General features: G+C 37.4%; 1 protein-coding gene across 1 annotated transcript in view; it reads right to left on the bottom strand.

The window, feature by feature from the left end:
- Window positions 1-15,806, bottom strand: part of LOC140447321 (para-nitrobenzyl esterase-like) — a 35,189-nt gene that overhangs the window by 5,713 nt on the left and 13,670 nt on the right. The window contains exons 7-10 of the mRNA XM_072539918.1: window positions 14,355-14,538; window positions 14,043-14,215; window positions 12,979-13,096; window positions 10,930-11,044 (exon numbers count right to left, since the gene is read on the bottom strand). Of these exons, the coding sequence (XP_072396019.1) occupies window positions 10,930-11,044; window positions 12,979-13,096; window positions 14,043-14,215; window positions 14,355-14,538 (590 nt within the window). The remainder of the gene's footprint in view (window positions 1-10,929; window positions 11,045-12,978; window positions 13,097-14,042; window positions 14,216-14,354; window positions 14,539-15,806) is intronic.

Raw genomic sequence — 15,806 nt, 5'->3', positions numbered from 1 at the left:
GCGTGATATGCAACGGAGATCACGGAGTACCGAACTGCAGAGAATTTCAGGAACTCAATGTAAGAGACCGGAACAGGATGATAAAAGAAAAAGGATTGTGTACAAACTACCTAGCACATAAAAAAGAAAAACAATGTTATTCACAATATAGGTGCAGACACTGTGGCGGAGACCACCACCATATGTTGCATTAGGAAAAAGGAAACACAAGCAACAAAAGAAACTCCAATGAAACGAAACGAGAACAAACACAAGAAAGAAATGGAAGAGATTCAAACAATAGAAGAAACGGGTACCAAGCTGATAGGTACAGAGGAGGAAATAATAATCCATACAACGCCAGAGAACAAAATAACGGAAGGCGAGAAAATACACAAGATACCAATGGGCCTAGGAATAGCAACGACCAGCAAAGAGGGCAGAATTCAGTAAACTGTGCAAGCCATAAGGAAGGTGAAGCATTACTAGCGACAGCTGTGGTACGCATAAGAGATGCGAAAGGAGATTCACACATAATGAGAGCACTAATCGACCAAGGGTCACAATGCGCATTTATAACGGAACAAGCTGCGACGACGCTAGGAACAACAAGGAAGCCCATACAGGCGACCATATCCGGGATAGGCTCGTCAGGAGAAAAAACAGCCAACTGGAGTATGAAACTTTTAATCGAAACTCATTACGAAAGTGACTTCGAGATGGAAATAGAAGCACTAGTACTACCGAAGATAACAAGGAATTTACCGGAAAAGGATATAATTCTACCGGACTATAACGAGAAAAATGCAATACTGGCAGATCCAAGATATTACAAGGTAGGGAAGATAGACTTACTACTAGGAGTAAAAGAATACAGTTACATATTGACAGAAGGGATGCACAGAATAAGTAATGGACTCCTGAGTCAAAACACCAAACTAGGATGGATAGTTTCGGGAATAGCACGAGAAAGGGAGAATATAAAAGCAGAAGTAAGCTGTATGATATCAAGACAAGAAATGGACGTACAAATAAAGAACTTCTGGGAATTAGAAGAAGTAAATCAGGATACAAGTTTCTCAGTGGAAGAACAAGAATGTGAAGAACTGTATCGACAGACTGTAAAAAGGAGTGAAGAAGGGAGATACGAAGTAAAAATTCCGTTTAGGGAAGACGTCGCAAAGTTAGGAGAATCTAAACAGCAAGCATTCGCCAGATTGATGCAACTAGAAAGGAAGTTTGCAAAAGACAAACAGTTAGAAGCGAATTACAGACAATTCATGGAAGATTATGAAAACCAAGGTCATATGGTAATAGCAGAAAACCAGGGAGATGGGTACTACTTACCTCATCATCCAGTGAGAAAAGAGGACAGTACTACAACGAAAATAAGAGCCGTGTTTGATGCATCAAGCAAAAGCTCATCGGCAGTAAGCCTGAATGATATTATGCACACAGGGCCGAAATTACAACAAGACTTGACAAATATACTATTACGATGGAGATCCAATAAAGTAGCATACTCAGCGGATCTGGAAAAAATGTTTAGACAAATCAGAATGGCAGAAGAAGACCAAAAATATCAAAAAATTTTGTGGAGAAAGGACACAAAGGACCACATACAAGAGTATAACTTAACGACGGTGACATACGGCACGGCCGCAGCACCCTTTTTAGCGTTAAGAACAATACAACAATTACAAGAAGACGAAGGAGCGAGGTTCCCGTTGGCATCGAAAATTGTAAAAGAAAACATGTATGTAGACGATATACTAGGAGGAGCTGAGACAGTGCAGGAAGCAGAAACAGCCCAAAAGGAATTAATACAACTGTTCAGAAAAGGAGGTTTCACTCTTAGAAAATGGTTGAGCAACGAAGAAAAAATAATGGAGAACGTACCGGAGGATATGAGGAACGTAGACTCGAAGGCATTCAAACAAGAAGAAGTACGGAAAACGTTAGGAATACACTGGTCACCTAAAGAGGATATAATCACATTCAAAATAGGGATAACGACGGCAAAGAAAATAACGAAAAGACACGTACTGTCAGAAGTAGCAAAACTATACGACCCACTGGGATGGATAGCACCTGTAGTAATTCAGGCGAAAATGTTCATACAGGAATTATGGGAGCAAAAGACCAGTTGGGATAAAGAATTAACTAGCAACCAACAAAGCAGGTGGAATACATACCAGGCGCAATTAGTAAATCTGGAGAAAATAACATTGCCCAGGTGGAACAACTTAAGCAAGATAAACAGAGTAGAACTGCATGGATTTGCAGATGCGTCTATGAAATAATATGGAGCGGTAATCTACTCAAGGGTATTAGGCCCAGAAATTAAAACGAATCTAATGATAGCAAAATCGAAAGTCGCACCATTGAAAGGGAAAACGACGTTACCGAGGCTCGAGCTGTGTGCCGCGGTACTACTAGCAAATTTAATGAAGAAAACCCTACAAGCATTGAACAGGGAAAACATTGAGGTATATGCATGGTCGGACTCAACGATAACCCTGGCTTGGATAAGGGGATCATCAAAAAGGTGGAAAATGTTCGTCGCCAACAGAGTAGAGGAAATAAGACGCGTTATAGGACCGAAAAATTGGCATAAGGTAGATACAAAGGAAAATCCAGCGGACATCCTCTCACGTGGAAGTACCGCATCAGAATTATTAGAAGCAGAGCTATGGTGGAAGGGACCAACTTGGCTGACTAGTAACAAAACTTTAACTCAGGAATCAGAAGAAATACCAGAGACAAATGAGGAGGAAGTCAAAACGAAAATAACGGTGCACACGACAACGATAAAGGAGGACATATGCGAGAGATTCTCAAATTTAGAAAGAATGAGAAGAGTACTTTCATATTGTAGGAGATTTGCAGACAAATGCAGAAAAAAGAAGGACAATGGACAAAGTCAGATTACAGTCCAAGAATTAGAGGAAACGCTATTAAAGGTGATAAAGCACACACAGCACGCCTACTTCAAACAAGAAATAAATAAGCTGGAGAAGAAACAGCAATTAGACAAGAAAAATAAATTAGCGTCATTGGTACCATTCCTGGATAGACAAGGAATTCTAAGAGTCACCGGAAGACTGAGACACACGAATCTAAAGTACGGAGAAAAACATCCGATAATTTTGCCAAAGGATAGTGCATTAACAAAGTTACTTATAACAGATAGTCACGCAAGAAATCTACATAGCGGATTACAACAAACACTACAGTACATAAAAAGGAAATATTGGATAATCAACGGCAGAAGAACCGTGAAAGATCATCTAGCGAAATGTTTAAGGTGCAGGAGGTATAAAAGCCAAGCAGCACAACAATTAATGGGAGATCTACCGAAAGACAGAGTGAACCCGAGTCATCCCTTTACTAACACAGGGATAGATTATGCCGGGCCAATAAAAATAAGTACCACGAGAGGCAGAGGACAGAGGAGCTATAAGGGCTACATCTCAGTATTTGTGTGTCTGTCAACGAAGGCAGTACACCTTGAGGTAGTAAGCGATATGTCTACGGATGCTTTCATCGCAGCGTTCAAGAGATTTACGGCACGCAGAGGACAGTGCAACAACGTATACAGCGATAACGGAACCACATTCGTAGGAACAGCAAATTTGTTGAAAAAAGAAAATCAAAAAATAGATGACGAGATAAAACAAGGATTACGGGCACTAGGTACCCAGTGGCATGTCATACCTGCATATGCACCACATTTCGGAGGATTATGGGAGAGCTCAGTGCGAATAATGAAATATCACTTGAAAAGAATCATCGGGGAAACAGTTCTAACATATGAAGAATTGAGTACGGTGCTGGCACAAATAGAAGCATGTATGAACTCGAGACCATTATGTGGGTCATCAGAAGACCCTGAAGGGAAAATAGCCCTGACACCAGCTCACTTCCTTATAGGGAGAGAAATTATATCACCAAATCGGGAAGAAGAGCTTACGACTTATTTGAAGATGCCGACGAGGTGGAGATTAGTGGAGAAAATAAAAAGAGACTTCTGGAAAATTTGGAAACAGGAATACCTGCACCAATTACAACAGAGAAATAGATGGCATAAGGCGCACCCTAACATTTAAGAAGAAGAAATAGTTATAATTAAAGAAGAGGATACACCTCCAGGCAGATGGCCATTAGCGAGGGTAACAGAAACACACCCTGGAGCGGAGGGATTAACCAGAGTAGTAACAGTGAGAAAGGCAAACGGGAAACTGACTAAAAGACCCATACATAAGCTAATACGACTGGAACAAGAGAAACAGGAAAAGCCGAAAAAGGCAGCAGCACTAAGATGGAAGAAAATACTAGTAGCTATAATGTTTTTAACGATGTTAAAACCCATAAAGGCAGAACCGTATAAAATATATAATCCGGTACCAGGATTTTTCACAGAAGACCTTGGAGAGGTCGTCATAGACCGGGGAACATTTCGAATAAAGGTGTTACTCGAAAAAGGAAGAATTCGAACAGAGCACCAACTAATAGGAAATATGATACAAGGCGTACGAGAACTGTGTCATGAGATAAAAATCGTGAATTGTAAGGATATAATAGAGAAGTTAGAGGAAGGACAAAGAAAGGCGGAGTCAGTAAGCGAGGGGTTGACAGTAGAAATAAAAGGAAGGGAAAGAAGAGGAATATTAGGAACAATATTAACCTCAGTATTTGGAGTCAATGACGAAGCCTACAGTAACATTGAAGCATTAGATAATAACCAAAAGGAGCTAATAAAGGAATCACAGCACCAGGCGAAGATAATGTTAGAAACAATAACATCAATCAATCACACAGAGAACAGGATAAACGAGCAAATGAACAAGTTTAACAAAGCACTAATCACAGGTCTACAAGAAATATCTAAAGGACTTAACGAAGTAGAAGACAAAGCACAAAAACTAGAAACCGAATATAGCACGTTACGAATACAAACGATAGCATTACAAGTTATGGACTTCATAAATGAATATACTCAATTTTACGAGGGAATATTAAACCTTCACTATAACCACGGACACTTCATTGATATAGTGAAACCGGGTGAAATAACCAAATTAATAGGGAAAGCAGGGCAGATACTGCCTCAAGGGGTCGAAATACGACGACAACCCATTATAGAAACAGAAGTCAGTCATGACGACAGATATATAACAGTCATCGGCTACTTCATAGTGACAGGGAAAAATAAGTACAGCATGCTCAAAGTCACGGCCATACCACTTAACGTTGAGGGGTCGGTGTTGCGCACATTTGTCGCCCCAAGGAATCTACTGGTCGTAGATTATAACACACTGCACTACTTCGAATTGACCACGGAAGATAGAGAAAGGTGCTTACTGTTGACAAAGGCGCAGATAGCGTGCTCACCAACGGCTATAAGAAACATGGATACCCAACCAAACTGCATACTAGAAGAAATTTATGAGCGATCTAAGAATAGCACATGTCCAGTGGTAGCCAGGACAATACAGACAGCTCAATGGAGTAAGATGGGTACTCCCAACCTCTGGCTAGTTATCACGCCAGTCACGATACACATATCCATTATTTGCGATGGAAATCGGAGCGAAAGAGTACTGGAACGAGTCACATTCCTGAAGCTTTCACCCAAATGTATCGCCCAAACGAAAAATATTACATTACTCCCCACTAGCAGTGGGGTGGACAGAGCAGTGACGAGTTACCTGAAGTCGCCAATCACTCCCGTGGCCCAACTGGTGGCGAGGACACCCCGCAAGTTTAACACGCCTCTAAACACCTACCTTGACATACCAGGAGGAGAGCTACGTCATGTGTTACTTGAGGAGGAGAGTCTGGAACAAGAAATGACGCATACGCAGTGGCGATCGATTCACGAATCTAATTGGCATTATTTTGGGGCCACCGGGATCATTACTATAATGGTAATAATTGGGATACTCACGTTATGGAAGTACCGTCCTGTTGCACGACTATGTCGTTCAGGGAATCCACAAACTCAGACTAACGAACAGGAAGTACCTGTATTAGTTAGTAATCGGCACAACAATGTACGGTCGACTTCCCAAGTTAACATCCCACTTTCCACATTTTCATCCAATTGCCCTAATTTTAATCTAGAGATAGAGTCGGACATTGATAGCTAGGGTACGGTTGGAAGATTATTGATTATTCTTAAACTATTTATAATTTATCATGTTTGAATTTTACTATGTTATGTAATACTTATATGTAAACTTTGAGTATTGACACTTGGGCCAGATTGCCCGATTCCGCAGTATGTCCAATATCAAATCTTCATAATTCATATCCGAAATTGGACAGTATAATTTTATCACCCAGTAGACCGAATGAATCTATTTGTTATTAAATACACACACGTAGTTAATTAGGTTACATACACATTTGGTCAATTATAAATAATAATTTGGACATCAGTCAAAAGTACTGACAAAGTTAAACAATTTACATAAATTAAATACACATATCACGCTAGGTACGCGAAAAATATTGACCCAAATAGAATTTATATAAAACTAATATCTCTTGACTAGAGAAGCATTCAATCAATATTCACTCAACGAACATATAGTCTTCAACGATCAACTTCATCAGTCTCTACTCAAAGTAATCCCGGGTCTACACCCATAGTGTACGTCTCAACAATAAACTCTGCTACTATTATTTGGTGTTTCCATTACAACAGAACGAACATCTTCACTGAGCCAACGAAGGGAATTTGTTCACAGAGATGGTCCTCTTTACCAGGAAAAGAAGAATCACTGGCTTAATACCCCCAAGGATTCTAAACTACAGTCTAAATTTTTCTGACGAGGTGAAGTACCTTGGTATTACCCTTGACAGGAAGTTAACATGGAACTCACACTTAGATGGTAGAGCTAAAAGAGCATATATTGCCTATGAGCAGTGTCGACGAACGGTCGGACGCACCTGGGGCCTCACGCCCAGGGTGATCGCCTGGGTCTACACCGCTGTCATTAGGCCAATGCTAACTTACGGAGCTATTGCTTGGGTACCAAAAGTGCTACAGGCAACAGCGATTAACAAACTAAACCATATTCAGCGGATGGCTTGCATAAATATAACAGGTGCCATGAAAACAACACCAACTGCTGCAATGGAGTTGATCATTGGCATCACGCCTCTAGATATATATGTCAAAGAGGTGGCTCTAGTGACAATGATGCGACTGCGCTCAGCTGGTGCAAACCTTGATGTAGGAATGGGACAATTGAGAACTTGTGTCTGGCGGGGAGAGCTAGATGCGTTACCAGTACTGCAGGTAGGCTGCGACTCAATTGAACCAAAGTTTGTCTTTAACAAACCCTACAAAATTGAAACAAGGCAGTGTATGGAGACAAACGTGGCAAATGCCTATTGCATATACACCGATGGCTCCAAAATTAAAGAAGGCTCAGGATGCGGGATATACTCCAGATCACTGAACTTAAGAATAAAGTGGGGTATGGGCAAAAATGCCAGCGTAGTTCAGATAGAACTGACTGGTATCTCCATAGCCGCAAAAGAGATAACCCAAAAAGATATAGCAAGGAAAACTATAATGATCTGCACAGATAGCAGACAAGCGCTACTAACCCTGAATAGACCACGTGTCACATCAGGTTTAGTAATGGAGTGTCACGAGTCACTAACTCAAGCTTCGGATGGTAATACCATCATCCTGAGGTGGGTTAAAGGACACAATAGGAATAAAGGCAACCGCATTGCTGACCAATTATCTAGGAAGGCGGCAGGCCTAAGACTCTTAGGACCTGGGGATCTTTTTGGTTGGTCAACTACAACAATCGCGGAAATTGTCAAATGTCACTCCCATACGCAAACCGTTAAAATATGGAAAGAAGGGAAAAGATGTAAAACTTGCCAGGGTAACACTAAGTAACCTTGAAGAGTCAACATCAAAGAAGTACTTGGGAATGACCAGGAAAAATCTACGTTTGGCAGTTGGTCATTGTCAACTAAGCAAACACCTCCACACAATGAGCTAAGGGTGACAGCTCCCTGGGAGGATGCACAATGGGTCAATTGTGGCCTAAGTGCTGTGAAACTTAACTCGCCCTCCCTACTCTACAGATACAGATACAGATATTGGCAATTCAGACATATATTATATATTTTAAAGTAGACGACTTTACAATGATATTGCCAATATTGCTGAGTTGCGTTCCTGGGAAGGCTTTATTGTAATACAGTTCATTCGGTTACATGAAATCAACTTTAACTTGAGAATATTTAAATAGACAACCACATGCTACGGTGACAGTAAAATTCTAGTGTTATTATTATCTTTTATTCTAAAAATCATAGCATGTAATTCGTCCCAGGAACGCAACTCAGCAATATTGGCAATATCATTTTAAAGTCGTCTACTTTAAAATGTATAATATATGTCTCATTTGTGAATATAAATGAGTCTATAAACGATTTCCGAAGTGGGAATTGAAACGTCAATAAACTTATTTTAACCTTCAATTGTGGCTTATTCTCGTTAAAATAGTAATTACTTTAAAATGCCACGAGAAAATAGCTTTAGAACAATATTCATATATGAACACAGAACATGCAATCATTCTGTTTGGTGTGTACGTTATATGAACACATGAAGTTTAAATGCCTATATCGCTTAATTCAGTTTGTATGTGTTCATGTTGGCAGAACAATTTGGCACTTCGCCAATAGATGGACGCAATTTTCGAAACTTTTATGGCAATTTTCGACTGATGGTTTTATCCACTGGAAATCATTTATTCATATTTTGTGTTCTTATTTTAACTTTAATAGTATTAATAATTGAGTAGCAGTTTTTCTCACTTCCTGAAAAATGTTTAAAATGGACAAAGTGCGATATGAAATTCGGCTCCTTAAGTATGAATTTACTGAATATTATGTGCACTGCATAGATCAAAATAAAATTTCTGCTGTTCGCTATATCCCCAAGTTAATTGAAAAAATTCTGCAATTGTTTGTTGCTTTCATTTTTATTTGTAAACTTTTTAGGAATTTTTAGAATTTTAAAAAACCATCAAAAAAGTGGTGTAAAATGACTTATTTTTACATATTTTTTTTATACTTTTTATATATTTTATACTTTTATTATTGAAAAATGGAAAACTGCATATATCAGCAATCTATACAAAAATAAAGGCGACAGAAAAGATTGTAAGAACTACCGAGGGCTTAGTGTAACTAACTCAATCTGCAGAGTCTACGGGAAGATAATTAAAAGCCGAATTGAAGATTGTTGGGAAGACGCTGAAGAGTGGCTTTCGTACTGGTCGTTCTTGTATAGACAATGTATTCTGCCTAAAACAAACAATAGAAAAGCATTTGGAACATAATATGGAGACACACATGGTATTTATTGATCTTCAAAAAGCGTATGACAGTGTCCCATTAGCCAAGCTATGACATGTGCTAGAAGACAAGAATATTCCACCGATTTACATTAATGCTGTAAGGGAGTTGTACGATGATATGACGAGTGTAATAAAGATTGGACAAAAAGTGACAAAAAAGATAAAAGTGACCAAAGGACTTCGCCAAGGCTGCTGCATTGCACCTACACCCTTTAAGATTTATTTGGAGGGGGTTTTGTATATTTGGAAAAGAAAATGTGAACCTATGGGTGTTAAAATTGGAGACCATACACTGTACAGCTTGCATTTTGCTGATGACCAAGTAATACTTGCAGAAGATCAAGATGATATCCACGACATGTTACGAAAAATAGATGAAGAATATACTAAGTGGGGCTTATCAATTAATCCATCAAAAACAGAGTACGTAGTAGTGGGAGGTGAATGAAAGCACTTAGAACTAGGAAGCAAACAAATTCAAAATACTGATAGCTATAAATATCTCGGTGTAAACATTACAAACAATGGTCGGAATACAAAAGAAATAGCTACTAGAATTGGTCAAGGAAATTCAGCAATACGTCAACTGAATAGTATACTTTGGAACAACCACATCAAAATTAGGATATACAAAAGTATCATAGAAAGCATTGCTACCTATGGTTCAGAGCTTTGGGTAATAAATAAAAATGACGCATCCAAAATAAAAGCAATGGAAATGAATTATTGGAGAAGATGTTGCCAACTCACTAGAAGAGATAGAGTAAGGAATACTGAAATCAGAGAGCGTATGGGCATAGACATTGACATCCTGGAAACTATAGAATGCAAAAGGCTGAAATGGTATGGCCATGTAGAAAGGATGAATGATCAACAATGGCCAAAGAGAATGTTACAGTGGATCCCCACCAACCGCAGGAAAAAGGGAAGACCAAGAAGATCGTGGAGATAAGAAGTAAAAGGTGCAATGGAAGATAGGCGTCTACAAGTAGATGACTGGAACGATCGCAAGCGATCAGATAAACAAAATTTATTTAATTTACTAATGTTTGTATTTTGAAAACGATTTCCGAAGTGGAAATTGAAACGTCAATAACCTTTAATTGTGGGTTATTCCCAGTTAAATAGTAATTAATATATATATATATATATATATATATATATATATATATATATATATATATATATATATATATATATATATACTTTTATTATTTACCATAAGCATTATGTTTAAAAATCCGGATTCTAAATAACATTGGCTACTCTGGTTTTTTTTATTTTTATTTCCACTATTATTTAGTATGTTTTCTGTGTACGTGAGAATCGACTCCGAGCAAATCCTACCCAGGCCAGTCTTACTCTTATAGTGATTTCCGCACTTTGGATATCTTTGTTAAGTTTCAGAATTTGCTCTAAGTAGATATATTCTTGGATTTGATCTATCTCATTGCCATTTTTAGTTATTTGTCTGGGGTCGTCGAGGTTTAAGTAGTTTACCTTGACATACTTCTAATTTTTTTAGTAGTTTTTTTTAAATGATACTTACTGGTATTTAATAAAATTAGTCCACAATTTTAGAAAAGGTTTTCGAAGGGATTCAGTACTTGGGCCAAGAGGAAGTCCACCCCAAAAGTACCATACATCTGCTCCATGCGGGACTCCTAAAAAGTAATATTATTAATAAAATATTAGAAAATGTTATCGCGCATTTTGGTTTTTAGATAAAAGACATTGAAACTTTCTTAATCCCGTACATATTATTAGATCGTTTTTTGTCTAGCCTTTTTAGGTTTTGTGAATTGTTCAGATAGATATTAAAACTTGCCACTTTTGTTTTATTTTTACTTCTACTCCTTATCTTGTAAGACATAATATCGTTTATAAAGACTATCTGAATTCTAGAAACGATTTCCTCGTGGAATTCACTATTACTGTTGAGCCCATTTGTTGAGCCCAAGAAACTTGGTGATGAAGGGCAACAAAAGATTAGGGAAAATAAAGAAGTTAGAAAAAAAAATGTTAGGTCTAAAAGAGACGAAGATAAGCAGTAAATACTGCTTCGTAAGTATAAGCGTACTATAGCTACTGCTAAGGAAAGATCGTCTGCAAAGCTGTATCAAGAGTTGGAAACACACGAGGGATATAAAGGTTATACAGCATTGCTTAAGCAAGGGACAAGTTATCAAAGGACCCACGTGCGGCAGATTAAGAGTATGGATGGAAGAGTGTTATGACCCGATGTTGAACTAAAGCAAAGATGTTGATATAAAGTACCTAAGGATTGGACTGTCCAGTTATGGAGAGGTTGAAAAAGAAGTAGGCGATCAAATACAAGGAGCAAATAGATTAGCAGGATACTTTATAATACTAAATGGCGTAACCGTCACAATAACTGTGGGATGAAATATAAAATCTATAATCTGTAAGGCCAGTATAAGACCAATAATGGCATATGTATTAAAAATATGACCTGATACAGTCAAGACACAAATAGTGTTGGAAATAGCAGAAATGAGAATACTCGATTCACAGGAAACACGCTGAGAGGACGAATAAGGAGTGATGAGATTATAAAAAAAATGTAATTTACAAAGTATAACCGAGTAGACACTAAATAGAAAGAAAAAATGAAACCATCACATCAAAAGAATGGGAGATACGGAGTGGTTAAACTTCTTCTTCTTCACGTGCCTTGTCCGTTCCGAACGTTGGCAATCAACATGGCTATTCTGACTTTGTTTACGGCAGATCTGAATAGTTCAGCAGATGACAATCCGAACCATTGCCGCAAGTTTTGGAGCCACGAGTGTCTTCTACTCCCTGGACCCCCTTCTGCTGTCTATTTTCCCTTGAACGATCAGCTGTAGTACTCTATATTTATTATGTCTCATAACGTGACCCAAGTATTCCAACTTTCTTTTCTTTATACTTATTCCTACCTCTCTCTCTTTACCTATCCGGCGTAGTACCTCTTCTTTGGTCACGTGTTCAGTCCAGGATATACGTAATATACGTCGGTAAGCCCACATTTCGAAGGCCTCTACTTTTTTCATCAATGTTGCGGTCATTGTCCACGCCTCCATTCCATATAACAAAACCGGGAATACATAACATTTCAGAAGTCGAATTTTGAGAGGTAGGGTGAGGCTTTTAGAGGTGAAAATTTGCTTCATGCTAGTGAACGATGTTGCTCTTGCCTTCTCCACTCTTATACGTATTTCCTTTGCTTGATCCCAATTTGAGTTAACTGTTGTTCCCAAGTAGATGTACGAATCCACGTGTTCAATTCTTTCATTGTCTAAATGGTTAAACTAGACAGGGACAAACCACCAACTGGCAGAAGTATCTGCTAACCGCTTAACACATTAAGTGACAATCTTCCATAGAGGCAATAACCCGCCAATAATCAAACCAAAACAAACTGTTTAAAGAGGTCTACAATATCATAATAATCCAATGTCCATAGAGATACAGCTCGGAATGCTAACTTTCTGACATATTTGGTGCAAAAGGTTCTATTTGTATAAAGCTAAATTTAAAACCACCAAAATGATCTAATTAATAAAATTTAATATGTTTAAACAGCCATACTTACCTATCTCCGTACTGTTTTCTGGTAACCATGAGAGCTGATACAGGTAGACAGGTACATAACGAGAGGCACTTTCAGCTTGGCGTATTGATGATCGAGCAAAAGCTTCATCAGTAGTGTACTAAAATTAAATAAAGCAGATGATGAAATGGTTGCCGATGTGAGTTATATATTTCATTATCAACCTATTCTCGGTTGGTTCCTCCAGGGATTTAAGAAAGTCAAAAACATTATTACTTGACACCGTACTTCCGCTAATTCTTAAAGCAATTTTAATGTTTTATCCTAAATAATAATAACGTAACTACTATGGTGGGTAACTACTATATTCTATTCTAGTCGGTACTCAGCAGCACTTGTGCACTGTCCCACTCATCGTTTGCTACTAAGCGGCATGCTAAACTACGTATTTAATTGGGAGAATACATGGAATAACAAGGTCGTTTGCCAAACTGTTTACCAGTAGTGCACGAAATTTCAAGTATTGGGGTCTAATTTGTCCCAACGATAATAGTTCAGGGTTAAAAAGAAAAGTATCTTAAAACTATCATAATAGATATGAGCTCAGCTAATTGGAAAATGAGATACCTATACAGGTCTTATAGATAATATAATATTCGTAATCTGTTTCCTGACGTTGTCTACACGTAGCTTCGAAATAAATGTTTGTCCTTTGTCTAGTATTAGTTTTTTTGTAAATGTATTTAATGTATTTAAAATTCATTGACGTGCTGGATAGCCAAGATTTGTGACGAAATGCCTCTTAGGCAAGATTTAATAAAAAACTGTGCTCGATATTTGCCTTTTATTTCAGTAAAGTTAATATAATATACTCTATATAATAAACTCATCTGGGACAATCGTGAATAAGATGATCGATGAAGTGTCAGATCCAATCAAAACTTTATCAAACTATTATAGATGATGGTAAAATTACACTAACTACTCAAAAGACCTAATATTAAAATCTAAGACAATTCTCAGAAATTTAAAAAGACTTTTCTTCGTGTGATCATTTACTTGCCTTTACATATTGCCTTAATCCAAGAATAAAGAAAACATCTTACCTTTACAAATGCATTTCTATCTTCTACAAAAGAAGAAAAGTTGTATATCTCTTTTAAACCATTGCCAACTGTCCCTCTGTCTTCTTCGGCAACATTAAGAGATTCTGCTACAAGATTTGATGGACTTTCATCAAGTAATTTGGCTCTTTCTTCAACGGTTGCATTTCCTGCTTCTGCAAAAAAAGGCACTTCTGTATTGAAAATTTAGTAACAGTACTAAAAATTTTACCAATATTCAAAAGAGTGATGGTTAATACCGTTTTGTATGTATGATATCGAAGACAAATGTCAAAGCAAAAAAAATACACTTACGATTAAGGAAACCTAAAGCTTCTTCGGAATTTATGCCAATAAGGAGAGGCACTAAATTAAAATGGCCATCCAGTACAGCACCATGCATGGGTTCAGTAACAAAAGCATCGTCGTTGTTTTCATCCTCCAGAACTGGTTTATAAACTAAAATATCCATAAATCCCACATTGCCGCCAGGTGAAAACTATAAGAAAATAAGTTGACCGTAATAAAAATGTATAACTGTAATATCGAGTAGGTTTATATTCCAAAATATAATTTTACCGAACTCTTTGTAGATAAAAATAAAAATATTTTGTCTCTTTTATAAGAGGATTCGACAGTACGTAGACATATTAATAATTGAACTACCATTAATCTTCTTTCCAGTCAATATAAAACAGATACACTTTAAATGCCCATCCCTTACATTAACCTCAGTTTGTCTGTTTTTAATAAAGAAGGTGCAAACAATAGCAGTATACCTACTACAGTCAGCATATCTTCAGAAAAGCAATAGTTATTACAACTCATTAAGGTCCATTCAGACAATTCACCTGTATTTAAAATATCCAATTGATTCCCGTGCGAGAGAATTGTTTGGAAAGTACTCAGTCTCATCGTGTACAGGTATTCAAGGAAACGAAGAAGTAAATTCCTGTAATAGAGATGCACAATACAGTCTAAGTGACAAAGTGAATGTGAATCTAAATTAAAAGAAATTATGCCATTTAAAAAAGTGGAAGAAGCAAGGAACAATTTGTGCTAATCATAAACACATAACACACTCATATTTATTTGACAGAAAGAATCAACCGATATGTGATAGATGTAATATAAGTCTCAATGTACAACATTTTTAAACTGTCTAAAATTTATGCAAGAAAAATGTGTGAATTGGGCATACTATATGAAAACAGCAAAGTTACCGTACTATTGCAACATTGAATTAATATGGACCTCTAAAAAGACTGATTTGCTTGAATTACTTCACATGTCGACAGATACATCAGCAGATGTCATCATTTGCTCGTTTGAGTTAGACTAAAGCTCATACGAACAAGCTGAATATTGTTGAAAATGTCCATTTTGGGACTCCAAAATGATAGATACTCCCGGGCTTCCCCCTAAACCCCCCCCCCGTAGGGTAATAAAACGGAAAATGTGAAAAACTGTAGAATGAACTGTTCTCTTAGAAACAACACTTCATGCGACCGGCGATTTTAAATGTCAGTTATGCGCGCGAAATCAATTTTTTAAATAGAATTTGTATTAACTCGACAGTAAAAATTCGATATCTTTTGATCAGTCTCCTATCGACAAAAACTAAAACGGGTTTTAAATTTTAAGAGAGCAACTTTCGTATGCAATTTTTGTATTGTGTTCAAACTTAACTCAAATTTAAATTTTTTAGTGACTACTAGTACGGTGACATTTTTATGTTATTTACTATTTTTAATGGAAATTAATCAC

This window comes from Diabrotica undecimpunctata, chromosome 8, assembly GCF_040954645.1.
Source record: "Diabrotica undecimpunctata isolate CICGRU chromosome 8, icDiaUnde3, whole genome shotgun sequence".
In the NCBI taxonomy this organism is placed as follows: Eukaryota; Metazoa; Arthropoda; class Insecta; order Coleoptera; family Chrysomelidae; genus Diabrotica; species Diabrotica undecimpunctata.
This window is presented reverse-complemented; position numbering and strand designations above follow the sequence as displayed.